This window comes from Diadema antillarum, unplaced genomic scaffold (genome assembly GCF_040938485.1).
Source record: "Diadema antillarum isolate AM-2024a unplaced genomic scaffold, OU_Dant_1.0 seq00000086_RagTag, whole genome shotgun sequence".
Taxonomy (NCBI): Eukaryota; Metazoa; Echinodermata; class Echinoidea; order Diadematoida; family Diadematidae; genus Diadema; species Diadema antillarum.
The window spans coordinates 503,378-526,151 of NW_027271178.1; the positions used below are offsets into that span (position 1 = coordinate 503,378).

The 22,774-nt window shown below is 40.0% G+C and overlaps 1 protein-coding gene across 1 annotated transcript in view; it reads left to right on the top strand.

Annotated features, from left to right (window-relative positions):
- The window catches only part of LOC139726508 (uncharacterized), a 105,056-nt gene that overhangs the window by 61,765 nt on the left and 20,517 nt on the right, over positions 1-22,774 (top strand). The window contains exons 46-58 of the mRNA XM_071637465.1: positions 1,557-1,983; positions 2,647-3,071; positions 3,747-4,166; positions 5,937-6,363; positions 7,027-7,451; positions 10,317-10,736; positions 11,412-11,838; positions 12,502-12,926; positions 15,792-16,211; positions 17,982-18,408; positions 19,072-19,497; positions 20,836-21,367; positions 22,457-22,557. Of these exons, the coding sequence (XP_071493566.1) occupies positions 1,557-1,983; positions 2,647-3,071; positions 3,747-4,166; positions 5,937-6,363; positions 7,027-7,451; positions 10,317-10,736; positions 11,412-11,838; positions 12,502-12,926; positions 15,792-16,211; positions 17,982-18,408; positions 19,072-19,497; positions 20,836-21,367; positions 22,457-22,557 (5,302 nt within the window). The remainder of the gene's footprint in view (positions 1-1,556; positions 1,984-2,646; positions 3,072-3,746; positions 4,167-5,936; positions 6,364-7,026; positions 7,452-10,316; positions 10,737-11,411; positions 11,839-12,501; positions 12,927-15,791; positions 16,212-17,981; positions 18,409-19,071; positions 19,498-20,835; positions 21,368-22,456; positions 22,558-22,774) is intronic.

Consider the following 22,774-nt stretch of genomic DNA (forward strand, 5'->3'; position numbering starts at 1 on the left):
AAAAGATACTTTTGATACGAGGTTAACATGTTGCTTGAAATTGAAACATAAAAGGTGTAGAATTAGCTATCGATTATCATGTGATATCAGCTGTTGAACTTGAGTTTCAGGAAGATTTCAGTATCCTTTTGTCATCAATGGCCTCAGCCGAGGATTCTAGTCTTTGTTATTTGTTGACAGTCCGATATATAAAACGTACCTTGATTTGACAGATTGCCGCAAATGTCTGAATTTCTGCGTCTGGACACCTTGGTGCAACGATGAGGCCCCTGGTAGGTTGGCAAGCGATGCTCTTGTGGAAGAGGAACTTCTTTCGGATGTTCAGCACTATCCCGGATTCCCAGCCATGTGCATCATCCGCAGAGACGTGGAATGCCGAACTGTCGACACTCATATGTACGCCAACGAGACCAACGACGCTGCAACGTGTGACCCTGACATTGGTCTGCAGTGCAGAAATGGTCCTCTGCGTCCCCCTTGTAGGGATTACGAAATAAGGTTCCTCTGTTGTGGTACCACGTGTCCTCCTAAATGTTGGCCAAAACCAACAACGCCCGAAATTACAACAACACAACCTCCACCATCTACAACACCTCCCCCCGAAACAACGACACCAGAAACAACAACGACAAAGCCACCGCCAGGTAATGCAATATCATATTGTCTTTATCGTGACTGATCTCAGGAAAATGTCATATTCATAGAATACCATGATGTAATTGCATGGCATCCGAATATTAAATGAATGATCAAAGTTTACTATAAACTGAGAGCATTTGCATGTTTTAAAACCTAAAAATCAATTTTGTATTTCTTTGTTTCTTTGTTTGTTTTTCTTTCGAGCAGCACTGAAAAGAATCATAACAGTTGAAATGGCGATCGTACTTTAAACCGGACCTGCACACAATTTGGTTACCCATCCCAAAGAAAAAATAAAGAAACCTTTCTTCATGTCCAGGTATTAAAGGAATTCTAAATGAGTTGATGAATTTGACAATAACGGAATATCGCTTGGTAAACGATTACTTCTTTGTTGATTAAAGACTTGATTGTAATCATGTGGGGGCGCTGTGGCATAGTGGATAAGACTCCCGACTCCCAAACGGAGGACCGTGAGTTCGAATCCCGCCCAGTGCTTACATCCTTGGACAAGATGTTTTTACCCACAATGTCCCTCTCGACCCAGGTGTATAAATGGGTACCTGGCAACGCTAGGGTAATAATAATAGCAGGGCCCTCTGGTAGAGCAGTGGCAACACTGAAGAGGCTACCCTGGGTAAATAAGACCTTATTATTATATCAAATATGAAAGACTCAGCTATGTCCAAAATAGAAGGTAAAAAGATACTTTTGATACGAGGTTAACATGTTGCTTGAAATTGAAACATAAAAGGTGTAGAATTAGCTATCGATTATCATGTGATATCAGCTGTTGAACTTGAGTTTCAGGAAGATTTCAGTATCCTTTTGTCATCAATGGCCTCAGCCGAGGATTCTAGTCTTTGTTATTTGTTGACAGTCCGATATATAAAACGTACCTTGATTTGACAGATTGCCGCAAATGTCTGAATTTCTGCGTCTGGACACCTTGGTGCAACGATGAGGCCCCTGGTAGGTTGGCAAGCGATGCTCTTGTGGAAGAGGAACTTCTTTCGGATGTTCAGCACTATCCCGGATTCCCAGCCATGTGCATCATCCGCAGAGACGTGGAATGCCGAACTGTCGACACTCATATGTACGCCAACGAGACCAACGACGCTGCAACGTGTGACCCTGACATTGGTCTGCAGTGCAGAAATGGTCCTCTGCGTCCCCCTTGTAGGGATTACGAAATAAGGTTCCTCTGTTGTGGTACCACGTGTCCTCCTAAATGTTGGCCAAAACCAACAACGCCCGAAATTACAACAACACAACCTCCACCATCTACAACACCTCCCCCCGAAACAACGACACCAGAAACAACCACGACAAAGCCACCGCCAGGTAATGCAATATCATATTGTCTTTATCGTGACTGATCTCAGGAAAATGTCATATTCATAGAATACCATGATGTAATTGCATGGCATCCGAATATTAAATGAATGATCAAAGTTTACTATAAACTGAGAGCATTTGCATGTTTTAAAACCTAAAAATCAATTTTGTATTTCTTTGTTTCTTTGTTTGTTTTTCTTTCGAGCAGCACTGAAAAGAATCATAACAGTTGAAATGGCGATCGTACTTTAAACCGGACCTGCACACAATTTGGTTACCCATCCCAAAGAAAAAATAAAGAAACCTTTCTTCATGTCCAGGTATTAAAGGAATTCTAAATGAGTTGATGAATTTGACAATAACGGAATATCGCTTGGTAAACGATTACTTCTTTGTTGATTAAAGACTTGATTGTAATCAAATATGAAAGACTCAGCTATGTCCAAAATAGAAGGTAAAAAGATACTTTTGATACGAGGTTAACATGTTGCTTGAAATTGAAACATAAAAGGTGTAGAATTAGCTATCGATTATCATGTGATATCAGCTGTTGAACTTGAGTTTCAGGAAGATTTCAGTATCCTTTTGTCATCAATGGCCTCAGCCGAGGATTCTAGTCTTTGTTATTTGTTGACAGTCCGATATATAAAACGTACCTTGATTTGACAGATTGCCGCAAATGTCTGAATTTCTGCGTCTGGACACCTTGGTGCAACGATGAGGCCCCTGGTAGGTTGGCAAGCGATGCTCTTGTGGAAGAGGAACTTCTTTCGGATGTTCAGCACTATCCCGGATTCCCAGCCATGTGCATCATCCGCAGAGACGTGGAATGCCGAACTGTCGACACTCATATGTACGCCAACGAGACCAACGACGCTGCAACGTGTGACCCTGACATTGGTCTGCAGTGCAGAAATGGTCCTCTGCGTCCCCCTTGTAGGGATTACGAAATAAGGTTCCTCTGTTGTGGTACCACGTGTCCTCCTAAATGTTGGCCAAAACCAACAACGCCCGAAATTACAACAACACAACCTCCACCATCTACAACACCTCCCCCCGAAACAACGACACCAGAAACAACAACGACAAAGCCACCGCCAGGTAATGCAATATCATATTGTCTTTATCGTGACTGATCTCAGGAAAATGTCATATTCATAGAATACCATGATGTAATTGCATGGCATCCGAATATTAAATGAATGATCAAAGTTTACTATAAACTGAGAGCATTTGCATGTTTTAAAACCTAAAAATCAATTTTGTATTTCTTTGTTTCTTTGTTTGTTTTTCTTTCGAGCAGCACTGAAAAGAATCATAACAGTTGAAATGGCGATCGTACTTTAAACCGGACCTGCACACAATTTGGTTACCCATCCCAAAGAAAAAATAAAGAAACCTTTCTTCATGTCCAGGTATTAAAGGAATTCTAAATGAGTTGATGAATTTGACAATAACGGAATATCGCTTGGTAAACGATTACTTCTTTGTTGATTAAAGACTTGATTGTAATCAAATATGAAAGACTCAGCTATGTCCAAAATAGAAGGTAAAAAGATACTTTTGATACGAGGTTAACATGTTGCTTGAAATTGAAACATAAAAGGTGTAGAATTAGCTATCGATTATCATGTGATATCAGCTGTTGAACTTGAGTTTCAGGAAGATTTCAGTATCCTTTTGTCATCAATGGCCTCAGCCGAGGATTCTAGTCTTTGTTATTTGTTGACAGTCCGATATATAAAACGTACCTTGATTTGACAGATTGCCGCAAATGTCTGAATTTCTGCGTCTGGACACCTTGGTGCAACGATGAGGCCCCTGGTAGGTTGGCAAGCGATGCTCTTGTGGAAGAGGAACTTCTTTCGGATGTTCAGCACTATCCCGGATTCCCAGCCATGTGCATCATCCGCAGAGACGTGGAATGCCGAACTGTCGACACTCATATGTACGCCAACGAGACCAACGACGCTGCAACGTGTGACCCTGACATTGGTCTGCAGTGCAGAAATGGTCCTCTGCGTCCCCCTTGTAGGGATTACGAAATAAGGTTCCTCTGTTGTGGTACCACGTGTCCTCCTAAATGTTGGCCAAAACCAACAACGCCCGAAATTACAACAACACAACCTCCACCATCTACAACACCTCCCCCCGAAACAACGACACCAGAAACAACAACGACAAAGCCACCGCCAGGTAATGCAATATCATATTGTCTTTATCGTGACTGATCTCAGGAAAATGTCATATTCATAGAATACCATGATGTAATTGCATGGCATCCGAATATTAAATGAATGATCAAAGTTTACTATAAACTGAGAGCATTTGCATGTTTTAAAACCTAAAAATCAATTTTGTATTTCTTTGTTTCTTTGTTTGTTTTTCTTTCGAGCAGCACTGAAAAGAATCATAACAGTTGAAATGGCGATCGTACTTTAAACCGGACCTGCACACAATTTGGTTACCCATCCCAAAGAAAAAATAAAGAAACCTTTCTTCATGTCCAGGTATTAAAGGAATTCTAAATGAGTTGATGAATTTGACAATAACGGAATATCGCTTGGTAAACGATTACTTCTTTGTTGATTAAAGACTTGATTGTAATCAAATATGAAAGACTCAGCTATGTCCAAAATAGAAGGTAAAAAGATACTTTTGATACGAGGTTAACATGTTGCTTGAAATTGAAACATAAAAGGTGTAGAATTAGCTATCGATTATCATGTGATATCAGCTGTTGAACTTGAGTTTCAGGAAGATTTCAGTATCCTTTTGTCATCAATGGCCTCAGCCGAGGATTCTAGTCTTTGTTATTTGTTGACAGTCCGATATATAAAACGTACCTTGATTTGACAGATTGCCGCAAATGTCTGAATTTCTGCGTCTGGACACCTTGGTGCAACGATGAGGCCCCTGGTAGGTTGGCAAGCGATGCTCTTGTGGAAGAGGAACTTCTTTCGGATGTTCAGCACTATCCCGGATTCCCAGCCATGTGCATCATCCGCAGAGACGTGGAATGCCGAACTGTCGACACTCATATGTACGCCAACGAGACCAACGACGCTGCAACGTGTGACCCTGACATTGGTCTGCAGTGCAGAAATGGTCCTCTGCGTCCCCCTTGTAGGGATTACGAAATAAGGTTCCTCTGTTGTGGTACCACGTGTCCTCCTAAATGTTGGCCAAAACCAACAACGCCCGAAATTACAACAACACAACCTCCACCATCTACAACACCTCCCCCCGAAACAACGACACCAGAAACAACAACGACAAAGCCACCGCCAGGTAATGCAATATCATATTGTCTTTATCGTGACTGATCTCAGGAAAATGTCATATTCATAGAATACCATGATGTAATTGCATGGCATCCGAATATTAAATGAATGATCAAAGTTTACTATAAACTGAGAGCATTTGCATGTTTTAAAACCTAAAAATCAATTTTGTATTTCTTTGTTTCTTTGTTTGTTTTTCTTTCGAGCAGCACTGAAAAGAATCATAACAGTTGAAATGGCGATCGTACTTTAAACCGGACCTGCACACAATTTGGTTACCCATCCCAAAGAAAAAATAAAGAAACCTTTCTTCATGTCCAGGTATTAAAGGAATTCTAAATGAGTTGATGAATTTGACAATAACGGAATATCGCTTGGTAAACGATTACTTCTTTGTTGATTAAAGACTTGATTGTAATCAAATATGAAAGACTCAGCTATGTCCAAAATAGAAGGTAAAAAGATACTTTTGATACGAGGTTAACATGTTGCTTGAAATTGAAACATAAAAGGTGTAGAATTAGCTATCGATTATCATGTGATATCAGCTGTTGAACTTGAGTTTCAGGAAGATTTCAGTATCCTTTTGTCATCAATGGCCTCAGCCGAGGATTCTAGTCTTTGTTATTTGTTGACAGTCCGATATATAAAACGTACCTTGATTTGACAGATTGCCGCAAATGTCTGAATTTCTGCGTCTGGACACCTTGGTGCAACGATGAGGCCCCTGGTAGGTTGGCAAGCGATGCTCTTGTGGAAGAGGAACTTCTTTCGGATGTTCAGCACTATCCCGGATTCCCAGCCATGTGCATCATCCGCAGAGACGTGGAATGCCGAACTGTCGACACTCATATGTACGCCAACGAGACCAACGACGCTGCAACGTGTGACCCTGACATTGGTCTGCAGTGCAGAAATGGTCCTCTGCGTCCCCCTTGTAGGGATTACGAAATAAGGTTCCTCTGTTGTGGTACCACGTGTCCTCCTAAATGTTGGCCAAAACCAACAACGCCCGAAATTACAACAACACAACCTCCACCATCTACAACACCTCCCCCCGAAACAACGACACCAGAAACAACCACGACAAAGCCACCGCCAGGTAATGCAATATCATATTGTCTTTATCGTGACTGATCTCAGGAAAATGTCATATTCATAGAATACCATGATGTAATTGCATGGCATCCGAATATTAAATGAATGATCAAAGTTTACTATAAACTGAGAGCATTTGCATGTTTTAAAACCTAAAAATCAATTTTGTATTTCTTTGTTTCTTTGTTTGTTTTTCTTTCGAGCAACACTGAAAAGAATCATAACAGTTGAAATGGCGATCGTACTTTAAACCGGACCTGCACACAATTTGGTTACCCATCCCAAAGAAAAAATAAAGAAACCTTTCTTCATGTCCAGGTATTAAAGGAATTCTAAATGAGTTGATGAATTTGACAATAACGGAATATCGCTTGGTAAACGATTACTTCTTTGTTGATTAAAGACTTGATTGTAATCAAATATGAAAGACTCAGCTATGTCCAAAATAGAAGGTAAAAAGATACTTTTGATACGAGGTTAACATGTTGCTTGAAATTGAAACATAAAAGGTGTAGAATTAGCTATCGATTATCATGTGATATCAGCTGTTGAACTTGAGTTTCAGGAAGATTTCAGTATCCTTTTGTCATCAATGGCCTCAGCCGAGGATTCTAGTCTTTGTTATTTGTTGACAGTCCGATATATAAAACGTACCTTGATTTGACAGATTGCCGCAAATGTCTGAATTTCTGCGTCTGGACACCTTGGTGCAACGATGAGGCCCCTGGTAGGTTGGCAAGCGATGCTCTTGTGGAAGAGGAACTTCTTTCGGATGTTCAGCACTATCCCGGATTCCCAGCCATGTGCATCATCCGCAGAGACGTGGAATGCCGAACTGTCGACACTCATATGTACGCCAACGAGACCAACGACGCTGCAACGTGTGACCCTGACATTGGTCTGCAGTGCAGAAATGGTCCTCTGCGTCCCCCTTGTAGGGATTACGAAATAAGGTTCCTCTGTTGTGGTACCACGTGTCCTCCTAAATGTTGGCCAAAACCAACAACGCCCGAAATTACAACAACACAACCTCCACCATCTACAACACCTCCCCCCGAAACAACGACACCAGAAACAACAACGACAAAGCCACCGCCAGGTAATGCAATATCATATTGTCTTTATCGTGACTGATCTCAGGAAAATGTCATATTCATAGAATACCATGATGTAATTGCATGGCATCCGAATATTAAATGAATGATCAAAGTTTACTATAAACTGAGAGCATTTGCATGTTTTAAAACCTAAAAATCAATTTTGTATTTCTTTGTTTCTTTGTTTGTTTTTCTTTCGAGCAGCACTGAAAAGAATCATAACAGTTGAAATGGCGATCGTACTTTAAACCGGACCTGCACACAATTTGGTTACCCATCCCAAAGAAAAAATAAAGAAACCTTTCTTCATGTCCAGGTATTAAAGGAATTCTAAATGAGTTGATGAATTTGACAATAACGGAATATCGCTTGGTAAACGATTACTTCTTTGTTGATTAAAGACTTGATTGTAATCAAATATGAAAGACTCAGCTATGTCCAAAATAGAAGGTAAAAAGATACTTTTGATACGAGGTTAACATGTTGCTTGAAATTGAAACATAAAAGGTGTAGAATTAGCTATCGATTATCATGTGATATCAGCTGTTGAACGTGAGTTTCAGGAAGATTTCAGTATCATTTTGTCATCAATGGCCTCAGCCGAGGATTCTAGTCTTTGTTATTTGTTGACAGTCCGATATATAAAACGTACCTTGATTTGACAGATTGCCGCAAATGTCTGAATTTCTGCGTCTGGACACCTTGGTGCAACGATGAGGCCCCTGGTAGGTTGGCAAGCGATGCTCTTGTGGAAGAGGAACTTCTTTCGGATGTTCAGCACTATCCCGGATTCCCAGCCATGTGCATCATCCGCAGAGACGTGGAATGCCGAACTGTCGACACTCATATGTACGCCAACGAGACCAACGACGCTGCAACGTGTGACCCTGACATTGGTCTGCAGTGCAGAAATGGTCCTCTGCGTCCCCCTTGTAGGGATTACGAAATAAGGTTCCTCTGTTGTGGTACCACGTGTCCTCCTAAATGTTGGCCAAAACCAACAACGCCCGAAATTACAACAACACAACCTCCACCATCTACAACACCTCCCCCCGAAACAACGACACCAGAAACAACAACGACAAAGCCACCGCCAGGTAATGCAATATCATATTGTCTTTATCGTGACTGATCTCAGGAAAATGTCATATTCATAGAATACCATGATGTAATTGCATGGCATCCGAATATTAAATGAATGATCAAAGTTTACTATAAACTGAGAGCATTTGCATGTTTTAAAACCTAAAAATCAATTTTGTATTTCTTTGTTTCTTTGTTTGTTTTTCTTTCGAGCAGCACTGAAAAGAATCATAACAGTTGAAATGGCGATCGTACTTTAAACCGGACCTGCACACAATTTGGTTACCCATCCCAAAGAAAAAATAAAGAAACCTTTCTTCATGTCCAGGTATTAAAGGAATTCTAAATGAGTTGATGAATTTGACAATAACGGAATATCGCTTGGTAAACGATTACTTCTTTGTTGATTAAAGACTTGATTGTAATCAAATATGAAAGACTCAGCTATGTCCAAAATAGAAGGTAAAAAGATACTTTTGATACGAGGTTAACATGTTGCTTGAAATTGAAACATAAAAGGTGTAGAATTAGCTATCGATTATCATGTGATATCAGCTGTTGAACTTGAGTTTCAGGAAGATTTCAGTATCCTTTTGTCATCAATGGCCTCAGCCGAGGATTCTAGTCTTTGTTATTTGTTGACAGTCCGATATATAAAACGTACCTTGATTTGACAGATTGCCGCAAATGTCTGAATTTCTGCGTCTGGACACCTTGGTGCAACGATGAGGCCCCTGGTAGGTTGGCAAGCGATGCTCTTGTGGAAGAGGAACTTCTTTCGGATGTTCAGCACTATCCCGGATTCCCAGCCATGTGCATCATCCGCAGAGACGTGGAATGCCGAACTGTCGACACTCATATGTACGCCAACGAGACCAACGACGCTGCAACGTGTGACCCTGACATTGGTCTGCAGTGCAGAAATGGTCCTCTGCGTCCCCCTTGTAGGGATTACGAAATAAGGTTCCTCTGTTGTGGTACCACGTGTCCTCCTAAATGTTGGCCAAAACCAACAACGCCCGAAATTACAACAACACAACCTCCACCATCTACAACACCTCCCCCCGAAACAACGACACCAGAAACAACAACGACAAAGCCACCGCCAGGTAATGCAATATCATATTGTCTTTATCGTGACTGATCTCAGGAAAATGTCATATTCATAGAATACCATGATGTAATTGCATGGCATCCGAATATTAAATGAATGATCAAAGTTTACTATAAACTGAGAGCATTTGCATGTTTTAAAACCTAAAAATCAATTTTGTATTTCTTTGTTTCTTTGTTTGTTTTTCTTTCGAGCAACACTGAAAAGAATCATAACAGTTGAAATGGCGATCGTACTTTAAACCGGACCTGCACACAATTTGGTTACCCATCCCAAAGAAAAAATAAAGAAACCTTTCTTCATGTCCAGGTATTAAAGGAATTCTAAATGAGTTGATGAATTTGACAATAACGGAATATCGCTTGGTAAACGATTACTTCTTTGTTGATTAAAGACTTGATTGTAATCAAATATGAAAGACTCAGCTATGTCCAAAATAGAAGGTAAAAAGATACTTTTGATACGAGGTTAACATGTTGCTTGAAATTGAAACATAAAAGGTGTAGAATTAGCTATCGATTATCATGTGATATCAGCTGTTGAACTTGAGTTTCAGGAAGATTTCAGTATCCTTTTGTCATCAATGGCCTCAGCCGAGGATTCTAGTCTTTGTTATTTGTTGACAGTCCGATATATAAAACGTACCTTGATTTGACAGATTGCCGCAAATGTCTGAATTTCTGCGTCTGGACACCTTGGTGCAACGATGAGGCCCCTGGTAGGTTGGCAAGCGATGCTCTTGTGGAAGAGGAACTTCTTTCGGATGTTCAGCACTATCCCGGATTCCCAGCCATGTGCATCATCCGCAGAGACGTGGAATGCCGAACTGTCGACACTCATATGTACGCCAACGAGACCAACGACGCTGCAACGTGTGACCCTGACATTGGTCTGCAGTGCAGAAATGGTCCTCTGCGTCCCCCTTGTAGGGATTACGAAATAAGGTTCCTCTGTTGTGGTACCACGTGTCCTCCTAAATGTTGGCCAAAACCAACAACGCCCGAAATTACAACAACACAACCTCCACCATCTACAACACCTCCCCCCGAAACAACGACACCAGAAACAACAACGACAAAGCCACCGCCAGGTAATGCAATATCATATTGTCTTTATCGTGACTGATCTCAGGAAAATGTCATATTCGTAGAATACCATGATGTAATTGCATGGCATCCGAATATTAAATGAATGATCAAAGTTTACTATAAACTGAGAGCATTTGCATGTTTTAAAACCTAAAAATCAATTTTGTATTTCTTTGTTTCTTTGTTTGTTTTTCTTTCGAGCAGCACTGAAAAGAATCATAACAGTTGAAATGGCGATCGTACTTTAAACCGGACCTGCACACAATTTGGTTACCCATCCCAAAGAAAAAATAAAGAAACCTTTCTTCATGTCCAGGTATTAAAGGAATTCTAAATGAGTTGATGAATTTGACAATAACGGAATATCGCTTGGTAAACGATTACTTCTTTGTTGATTAAAGACTTGATTGTAATCAAATATGAAAGACTCAGCTATGTCCAAAATAGAAGGTAAAAAGATACTTTTGATACGAGGTTAACATGTTGCTTGAAATTGAAACATAAAAGGTGTAGAATTAGCTATCGATTATCATGTGATATCAGCTGTTGAACTTGAGTTTCAGGAAGATTTCAGTATCCTTTTGTCATCAATGGCCTCAGCCGAGGATTCTAGTCTTTGTTATTTGTTGACAGTCCGATATATAAAACGTACCTTGATTTGACAGATTGCCGCAAATGTCTGAATTTCTGCGTCTGGACACCTTGGTGCAACGATGAGGCCCCTGGTAGGTTGGCAAGCGATGCTCTTGTGGAAGAGGAACTTCTTTCGGATGTTCAGCACTATCCCGGATTCCCAGCCATGTGCATCATCCGCAGAGACGTGGAATGCCGAACTGTCGACACTCATATGTACGCCAACGAGACCAACGACGCTGCAACGTGTGACCCTGACATTGGTCTGCAGTGCAGAAATGGTCCTCTGCGTCCCCCTTGTAGGGATTACGAAATAAGGTTCCTCTGTTGTGGTACCACGTGTCCTCCTAAATGTTGGCCAAAACCAACAACGCCCGAAATTACAACAACACAACCTCCACCATCTACAACACCTCCCCCCGAAACAACGACACCAGAAACAACCCCGACAAAGCCACCGCCAGGTAATGCAATATCATATTGTCTTTATCGTGACTGATCTCAGGAAAATGTCATATTCATAGAATACCATGATGTAATTGCATGGCATCCGAATATTAAATGAATGATCAAAGTTTACTATAAACTGAGAGCATTTGCATGTTTTAAAACCTAAAAATCAATTTTGTATTTCTTTGTTTCTTTGTTTGTTTTTCTTTCGAGCAGCACTGAAAAGAATCATAACAGTTGAAATGGCGATCGTACTTTAAACCGGACCTGCACACAATTTGGTTACCCATCCCAAAGAAAAAATAAAGAAACCTTTCTTCATGTCCAGGTATTAAAGGAATTCTAAATGAGTTGATGAATTTGACAATAACGGAATATCGCTTGGTAAACGATTACTTCTTTGTTGATTAAAGACTTGATTGTAATCAAATATGAAAGACTCAGCTATGTCCAAAATAGAAGGTAAAAAGATACTTTTGATACGAGGTTAACATGTTGCTTGAAATTGAAACATAAAAGGTGTAGAATTAGCTATCGATTATCATGTGATATCAGCTGTTGAACGTGAGTTTCAGGAAGATTTCAGTATCCTTTTGTCATCAATGGCCTCAGCCGAGGATTCTAGTCTTTGTTATTTGTTGACAGTCCGATATATAAAACGTACCTTGATTTGACAGATTGCCGCAAATGTCTGAATTTCTGCGTCTGGACACCTTGGTGCAACGATGAGGCCCCTGGTAGGTTGGCAAGCGATGCTCTTGTGGAAGAGGAACTTCTTTCGGATGTTCAGCACTATCCCGGATTCCCAGCCATGTGCATCATCCGCAGAGACGTGGAATGCCGAACTGTCGACACTCATATGTACGCCAACGAGACCAACGACGCTGCAACGTGTGACCCTGACATTGGTCTGCAGTGCAGAAATGGTCCTCTGCGTCCCCCTTGTAGGGATTACGAAATAAGGTTCCTCTGTTGTGGTACCACGTGTCCTCCTAAATGTTGGCCAAAACCAACAACGCCCGAAATTACAACAACACAACCTCCACCATCTACAACACCTCCCCCCGAAACAACGACACCAGAAACAACAACGACAAAGCCACCGCCAGGTAATGCAATATCATATTGTCTTTATCGTGACTGATCTCAGGAAAATGTCATATTCATAGAATACCATGATGTAATTGCATGGCATCCGAATATTAAATGAATGATCAAAGTTTACTATAAACTGAGAGCATTTGCATGTTTTAAAACCTAAAAATCAATTTTGTATTTCTTTGTTTCTTTGTTTGTTTTTCTTTCGAGCAACACTGAAAAGAATCATAACAGTTGAAATGGCGATCGTACTTTAAACCGGACCTGCACACAATTTGGTTACCCATCCCAAAGAAAAAATAAAGAAACCTTTCTTCATGTCCAGGTATTAAAGGAATTCTAAATGAGTTGATGAATTTGACAATAACGGAATATCGCTTGGTAAACGATTACTTCTTTGTTGATTAAAGACTTGATTGTAATCAAATATGAAAGACTCAGCTATGTCCAAAATAGAAGGTAAAAAGATACTTTTGATACGAGGTTAACATGTTGCTTGAAATTGAAACATAAAAGGTGTAGAATTAGCTATCGATTATCATGTGATATCAGCTGTTGAACTTGAGTTTCAGGAAGATTTCAGTATCCTTTTGTCATCAATGGCCTCAGCCGAGGATTCTAGTCTTTGTTATTTGTTGACAGTCCGATATATAAAACGTACCTTGATTTGACAGATTGCCGCAAATGTCTGAATTTCTGCGTCTGGACACCTTGGTGCAACGATGAGGCCCCTGGTAGGTTGGCAAGCGATGCTCTTGTGGAAGAGGAACTTCTTTCGGATGTTCAGCACTATCCCGGATTCCCAGCCATGTGCATCATCCGCAGAGACGTGGAATGCCGAACTGTCGACACTCATATGTACGCCAACGAGACCAACGACGCTGCAACGTGTGACCCTGACATTGGTCTGCAGTGCAGAAATGGTCCTCTGCGTCCCCCTTGTAGGGATTACGAAATAAGGTTCCTCTGTTGTGGTACCACGTGTCCTCCTAAATGTTGGCCAAAACCAACAACGCCCGAAATTACAACAACACAACCTCCACCATCTACAACACCTCCCCCCGAAACAACGACACCAGAAACAACAACGACAAAGCCACCGCCAGGTAATGCAATATCATATTGTCTTTATCGTGACTGATCTCAGGAAAATGTCATATTCATAGAATACCATGATGTAATTGCATGGCATCCGAATATTAAATGAATGATCAAAGTTTACTATAAACTGAGAGCATTTGCATGTTTTAAAACCTAAAAATCAATTTTGTATTTCTTTGTTTCTTTGTTTGTTTTTCTTTCGAGCAGCACTGAAAAGAATCATAACAGTTGAAATGGCGATCGTACTTTAAACCGGACCTGCACACAATTTGGTTACCCATCCCAAAGAAAAAATAAAGAAACCTTTCTTCATGTCCAGGTATTAAAGGAATTCTAAATGAGTTGATGAATTTGACAATAACGGAATATCGCTTGGTAAACGATTACTTCTTTGTTGATTAAAGACTTGATTGTAATCAAATATGAAAGACTCAGCTATGTCCAAAATAGAAGGTAAAAAGATACTTTTGATACGAGGTTAACATGTTGCTTGAAATTGAAACATAAAAGGTGTAGAATTAGCTATCGATTATCATGTGATATCAGCTGTTGAACTTGAGTTTCAGGAAGATTTCAGTATCCTTTTGTCATCAATGGCCTCAGCCGAGGATTCTAGTCTTTGTTATTTGTTGACAGTCCGATATATAAAACGTACCTTGATTTGACAGATTGCCGCAAATGTCTGAATTTCTGCGTCTGGACACCTTGGTGCAACGATGAGGCCCCTGGTAGGTTGGCAAGCGATGCTCTTGTGGAAGAGGAACTTCTTTCGGATGTTCAGCACTATCCCGGATTCCCAGCCATGTGCATCATCCGCAGAGACGTGGAATGCCGAACTGTCGACACTCATATGTACGCCAACGAGACCAACGACGCTGCAACGTGTGACCCTGACATTGGTCTGCAGTGCAGAAATGGTCCTCTGCGTCCCCCTTGTAGGGATTACGAAATAAGGTTCCTCTGTTGTGGTACCACGTGTCCTCCTAAATGTTGGCCAAAACCAACAACGCCCGAAATTACAACAACACAACCTCCACCACCTACAACACCTCCCCCCGAAACAACGACACCAGAAACAACAACGACAAAGCCACCGCCAGGTAATGCAATATCATATTGTCTTTATCGTGACTGATCTCAGGAAAATGTCATATTCGTAGAATACCATGATGTAATTGCATGGCATCCGAATATTAAATGAATGATCAAAGTTTACTATAAACTGAGAGCATTTGCATGTTTTAAAACCTAAAAATCAATTTTGTATTTCTTTGTTTCTTTGTTTGTTTTTCTTTCGAGCAGCACTGAAAAGAATCATAACAGTTGAAATGGCGATCGTACTTTAAACCGGACCTGCACACAATTTGGTTACCCATCCCAAAGAAAAAATAAAGAAACCTTTCTTCATGTCCAGGTATTAAAGGAATTCTAAATGAGTTGATGAATTTGACAATAACGGAATATCGCTTGGTAAACGATTACTTCTTTGTTGATTAAAGACTTGATTGTAATCAAATATGAAAGACTCAGCTATGTCCAAAATAGAAGGTAAAAAGATACTTTTGATACGAGGTTAACATGTTGCTTGAAATTGAAACATAAAAGGTGTAGAATTAGCTATCGATTATCATGTGATATCAGCTGTTGAACTTGAGTTTCAGGAAGATTTCAGTATCCTTTTGTCATCAATGGCCTCAGCCGAGGATTCTAGTCTTTGTTATTTGTTGACAGTCCGATATATAAAACGTACCTTGATTTGACAGATTGCCGCAAATGTCTGAATTTCTGCGTCTGGACACCTTGGTGCAACGATGAGGCCCCTGGTAGGTTGGCAAGCGATGCTCTTGTGGAAGAGGAACTTCTTTCGGATGTTCAGCACTATCCCGGATTCCCAGCCATGTGCATCATCCGCAGAGACGTGGAATGCCGAACTGTCGACACTCATATGTACGCCAACGAGACCAACGACGCTGCAACGTGTGACCCTGACATTGGTCTGCAGTGCAGAAATGGTCCTCTGCGTCCCCCTTGTAGGGATTACGAAATAAGGTTCCTCTGTTGTGGTACCACGTGTCCTCCTAAATGTTGGCCAAAACCAACAACGCCCGAAATTACAACAACACAACCTCCACCATCTACAACACCTCCCCCCGAAACAACGACACCAGAAACAACAACGACAAAGCCACCGCCAGGTAATGCAATATCATATTGTCTTTATCGTGACTGATCTCAGGAAAATGTCATATTCATAGAATACCATGATGTAATTGCATGGCATCCGAATATTAAATGAATGATCAAAGTTTACTATAAACTGAGAGCATTTGCATGTTTTAAAACCTAAAAATCAATTTTGTATTTCTTTGTTTCTTTGTTTGTTTTTCTTTCGAGCAGCACTGAAAAGAATCATAACAGTTGAAATGGCGATCGTACTTTAAACCGGACCTGCACACAATTTGGTTACCCATCCCAAAGAAAAAATAAAGAAACCTTTCTTCATGTCCAGGTATTAAAGGAATTCTAAATGAGTTGATGAATTTGACAATAACGGAATATCGCTTGGTAAACGATTACTTCTTTGTTGATTAAAGACTTGATTGTAATCAAATATGAAAGACTCAGCTATGTCCAAAATAGAAGGTAAAAAGATACTTTTGATACGAGGTTAACATGTTGCTTGAAATTGAAACATAAAAGGTGTAGAATTAGCTATCGATTATCATGTGATATCAGCTGTTGAACTTGAGTTTCAGGAAGATTTCAGTATCCTTTTGTCATCAATGGCCTCAGCCGAGGATTCTAGTCTTTGTTATTTGTTGACAGTCCGATATATAAAACGTACCTTGATTTGACAGATTGCCGCAAATGTCTGAATTTCTGCGTCTGGACACCTTGGTGCAACGATGAGGCCCCTGGTAGGTTGGCAAGCGATGCTCTTGTGGAAGAGGAACTTCTTTCGGATGTTCAGCACTATCCCGGATTCCCAGCCATGTGCATCATCCGCAGAGACGTGGAATGCCGAACTGTCGACACTCATATGTACGCCAACGAGACCAACGACGCTGCAACGTGTGACCCTGACATTGGTCTGCAGTGCAGAAATGGTCCTCTGCGTCCCCCTTGTAGGGATTACGAAATAAGGTTCCTCTGTTGTGGTACCACGTGTCCTCCTAAATGTTGGCCAAAACCAACAACGCCCGAAATTACAACAACACAACCTCCACCATCTACAACACCTCCCCCCGAAACAACGACACCAGAAACAACAACGACAAAGCCACCGCCAGGTAATGCAATATCATATTGTCTTTATCGTGACTGATCTCAGGAAAATGTCATATTCATAGAATACCATGATGTAATTGCATGGCATCCGAATATTAAATGAATGATCAAAGTTTACTATAAACTGAGAGCATTTGCATGTTTTAAAACCTAAAAATCAATTTTGTATTTCTTTGTTTCTTTGTTTGTTTTTCTTTCGAGCAGCACTGAAAAGAATCATAACAGTTGAAATGGCGATCGTACTTTAAACCGGACCTGCACACAATTTGGTTACCCATCCCAAAGAAAAAATAAAGAAACCTTTCTTCATGTCCAGGTATTAAAGGAATTCTAAATGAGTTGATGAATTTGACAATAACGGAATATCGCTTGGTAAACGATTACTTCTTTGTTGATTAAAGACTTGATTGTAATCAAATATGAAAGACTCAGCTATGTCCAAAATAGAAGGTAAAAAGATACTTTTGATACGAGGTTAACATGTTGCTTGAAATTGAAACATAAAAGGTGTAGAATTAGCTATCGATTATCATGTGATATCAGCTGTTGAACTTGAGTTTCAGGAAGATTTCAGTATCCTTTTGTCATCAATGGCCTCAGCCGAGGATTCTAGTCTTTGTTATTTGTTGACAGTCCGATATATAAAACGTACCTTGATTTGACAGATTGCCGCAAATGTCTGAATTTCTGCGTCTGGACACCTTGGTGCAACGATGAGGCCCCTGGTAGGTTGGCAAGCGATGCTCTTGTGGAAGAGGAACTTCTTTCGGATGTTCAGCACTATCCCGGATTCCCAGCCATGTGCATCATCCGCAGAGACGTGGAATGCCGAACTGTCGACACTCATATGTACGCCAACGAGACCAACGACGCTGCAACGTGTGACCCTGACATTGGTCTGCAGTGCAGAAATGGTCCTCTGCGTCCCCCTTGTAGGGATTACGAAATAAGGTTCCTCTGTTGTGGTACCACGTGTCCTCCTAAATGTTGGCCAAAACCAACAACGCCCGAAATTACAACAACACAACCTCCACCATCTACAACACCTCCCCCCGAAACAACGACACCAGAAACAACCACGACAAAGCCACCGCCAGGTAATGCAATATCATATTGTCTTTATCGTGACTGATCTCAGGAAAATGTCATATTCATAGAATACCATGATGTAATTGCATGGCATCCGAATATTAAATGAATGATCAAAGTTTACTATAAACTGAGAGCATTTGCATGTTTTAAAACCTAAAAATCAATTTTGTATTTCTTTGTTTCTTTGTTTGTTTTTCTTTCGAGCAACACTGAAAAGAATCATAACAGTTGAAATGGCGATCGTACTTTAAACCGGACCTGCACACAATTTGGTTACCCATCCCAAAGAAAAAATAAAGAAACCTTTCTTCATGTCCAGGTATTAAAGGAATTCTAAATGAGTTGATGAATTTGACAATAACGGAATATCGCTTGGTAAACGATTACTTCTTTGTTGATTAAAGACTTGATTGTAATCAAATATGAAAGACTCAGCTATGTCCAAAATAGAAGGTAAAAAGATACTTTTGATACGAGGTTAACATGTTGCTTGAAATTGAAACATAAAAGGTGTAGAATTAGCTATCGATTATCATGTGATATCAGCTGTTGAACTTGAGTTTCAGGAAGATTTCAGTATCCTTTTGTCATCAATGGCCTCAGCCGAGGATTCTAGTCTTTGTTATTTGTTGACAGTCCGATATATAAAACGTACCTTGATTTGACAGATTGCCGCAAATGTCTGAATTTCTGCGTCTGGACACCTTGGTGCAACGATGAGGCCCCTGGTAGGTTGGCAAGCGATGCTCTTGTGGAAGAGGAACTTCTTTCGGATGTTCAGCACTATCCTGGATTCCCAGCCATGTGCATCATCCGCAGAGACGTGGAATGCCGAACTGTCGACACTCATATGTACGCCAACGAGACCAACGACGCTGCAACGTGTGACCCTGACATTGGTCTGCAGTGCAGAAATGGTCCTCTGCGTCCCCCTTGTAGGGATTACGAAATAAGGTTCCTCTGTTGTGGTACCACGTGTCCTCCTAAATGTTGGCCAAAACCAACACCGCCCGAAATTACAACACCACATTCTCCACCACCTACAACAACTATCGAGACAACGACACCAGAAACAACTACGCCGGAAAGGCCAGGTAATGCATGACATCCTGTTTCTTTTATGATTTATTTCAGAAAGAAACACAAAATCAAATATGACAGTTTTATTATATTATTTGAATTCAACATGGGTTAATAGTCAACCTTCATATCTACGAAGAAGAAATGTGTATAAATATTGCAGTTTAGACTTTTGGTAATGAATTAAGAAAAGTGCGAATAGTAAAGACTGAAACCCGATGGCTGAACATCTCCGTAGGTTTTTGGCTGTTGAAAATTCGATTACAAGAAAATAAGGCGTGTTTACTCATCATTATTTTTTGTTTCAACTGAACATTTCCTTTTTGGTACTGATATACCTATCTTTAACGTTGAAATAATGAATCATACGAATATAAGTTATTTTTACAGAGACTGTAATGGCATGACTTTATATAATATTGCTTACGAAATCAAAGATTTAAGTTGTATAGTTACTTTTATATTTAGTGTTTCATGCATCGATAATTGTCACAATAAATTTATTCCGGTAGTTATTTCTGAATTTCATATGTTTTTCCTTTTTTCAAGTCCGATATATTTTGCTTTGATAATGCAAAACGGATATTTGAAGGTACCATATTTATTTCTAGATTAGACTACGTTGTAAGAGAAGTTTGAAAACGTCATTTGTAATTCTGCTTCCAATACTCAAACCCTGATAATACAGAAAAACAAAATTCAGATGTGATTGTTTGGTTAAATGTGAGAACGTGACGTATCTCTGTAACCAAAGGTCATGTGAAGAGTTTGTTTGCAAAAACCGATAAGTCCATATTTGTCAAATGGAGATATTTGTAATCAAAGGTCAAGAAAAATATAGAGAATAATAAGAATTGTTTTGGTTCTTTTGACCATAACTTCAAAAATGTACCTTTATATGTAGTGACCAATATATCATTGTAAAGGTATTTTTTTGTACTATATGATAGAAACTGTACTTTAAAATCTTCAAGAAATGGACTCATCGATTTTTCGCGAACAAATTCTTCATGTATATTCAGTATTGAAAATCGCAAAATAACATTCAGTAGAAAGAAAGTCATCGGACAATCTCAAAAATTAAGATCGTTTTGAAAGATAAAGTGCTGGCAATTTTCATTGACACGGGAGAAACTAGCGCCAATTACTATTTCAATTTTGAATTCTCCATCAATTTGCCCTTTCTTTTTTTATTGAATTGACAGAGATAACTTGCAGCAGAGGTTAAAATAGTTAGCTGACTTTCACTGTGGATAAAGAAAGAAGAGATCGTGAACGAATATATGAGAAAGCGTGAGACGATTTGTTTCTTATGAGTAACTTGACTCATTACGTTTATTTTGATTTTTCAGAGTGCGAGAAATGTCTGAGATTCTGCGTCTGGACACCTTGGTGCAACGATGAGGCCCCTGGTAGGTTGGCAAGCGATGCTCTTGTGGAAGAGGAACTTCTTTCGGATGTTCAGCACTATCCTGGATTCCCAGCCATCTGCATCATCCGCAAAGACGTGGAATGCCGAACTGTCGACACGCATATATTCTCCAACGAGACCGACGACGCTGCAACGTGTGACCCTGAGATTGGTCTTCAGTGTAGAAATGGTCCTCTGCGTCCCCCTTGTAGGGATTACGAAATAAGGTTCCTCTGTTGTGGTAGCACGTGTCCTCCTAAATGTTGGCCAAAACCAACAACGCCTAGAACTCCACCACCGACCACGACACTACCACCACCTACCACAACTATCGAGACAACGACACCAGAAACAACTACGCCGGAAAGGCCAGGTAATGCATGGCATCCTGTTTCTTTTATGATTTATTCCAAGAAGAAACATAAAATCAAATATAACAGTTTGATAATATTATTTGAAAACAACATGGATTAGTCAACCTTGATATCTAAGAAAAAAAAATGTGTGTAAAAATTGCAGTTTAGACTTTTGGTAATAAATGGAGAAAAGTGTGAATAGTAAAGACTGAAACCCAATGGCTGAACATCTCCGTAGGTTTTTGGCTGTTGAAAATTCGATTACAAGAAAATAAGGCGTTTTTACTCATCATTCTTTTTTGTTTCAACTGAATATTTCCTTTTTGATACTGATATATCTATCTTTAACCTTGAAATAAAGAATCATACGAATATAAGTTATTTTTACAGAGACTGTAATGGCATGCCTTTATATAATATTGTTTACAAAATCAAAGATTTAAGTTGTATAGTTACTTTTATATTTAGTGTTTCATGCATCGATAATTGTCACGATAAATTTATGGCGGTAGTTATTTCTGAATTTCATATGTTTTTCCTTTTTTCAAGTCCGATATATTTTGCTTTGATAATGCAAAACGGATATTTGAAGATACCATATTTACTTCTAGATTAGACTACGTTGTAAGAGAAGTTTGAAAACGTCATTTGTAATTCTGCTTCCAATACTCGAACCCTGATAATACACAAAAACAAAATTCAGATGTGAATTTTGGTCAAATGTGAGAACGTGACGTATCTCTGTAACCAAAGGTCATGTATATTCAGTATTGAAAATCGCAAAAAACATTCGGGAGAAAGAAAGTCATCGGACGATCTAAAAATTTAAAATCGTTCTGAAAGATAAAGTGCTGCAATTTTCATTGACACGAGAGGAAACTAGCGCCAATTACTATTTCAATTTTGAATTCTCCATCAATTTGCCCTTTTTTTATTGAATTGACACAGATAACTTGCAGCAGAGGTTAAAATAGTTAGCTGACTTTCACTGTGGATAAAGAAAGAAGAGATCGTGAACGAATATATGAGAAAGCGTGAGACGATTTGTTTCTTATGAGTAACTTGACTCATTACGTTTATTTTGATTTTTCAGAGTGCGAGAAATGTCTGAGATTCTGCGTCTGGACACCTTGGTGCAACGATGAGGCCCCTGGTAGGTTGGCAAGCGATGCTCTTGTGGAAGAGGAACTTCTTTCGGATGTTCAGCACTATCCTGGATTCCCAGCCATCTGCATCATCCGCAAAGACGTGGAATGCCGAACTGTCGACACGCATATATTCTCCAACGAGACCGACGACGCTGCAACGTGTGACCCTGAGATTGGTCTTCAGTGTAGAAATGGTCCTCTGCGTCCCCCTTGTAGGGATTACGAAATAAGGTTCCTCTGTTGTGGTAGCACGTGTCCTCCTAAATGTTGGCCAAAACCAACAACGCCTAGAACTCCACCACCGACCACGACACTACCACCACCTACCACAACTATCGAGACAACGACACCAGAAACAACTACGCCGGAAAGGCCA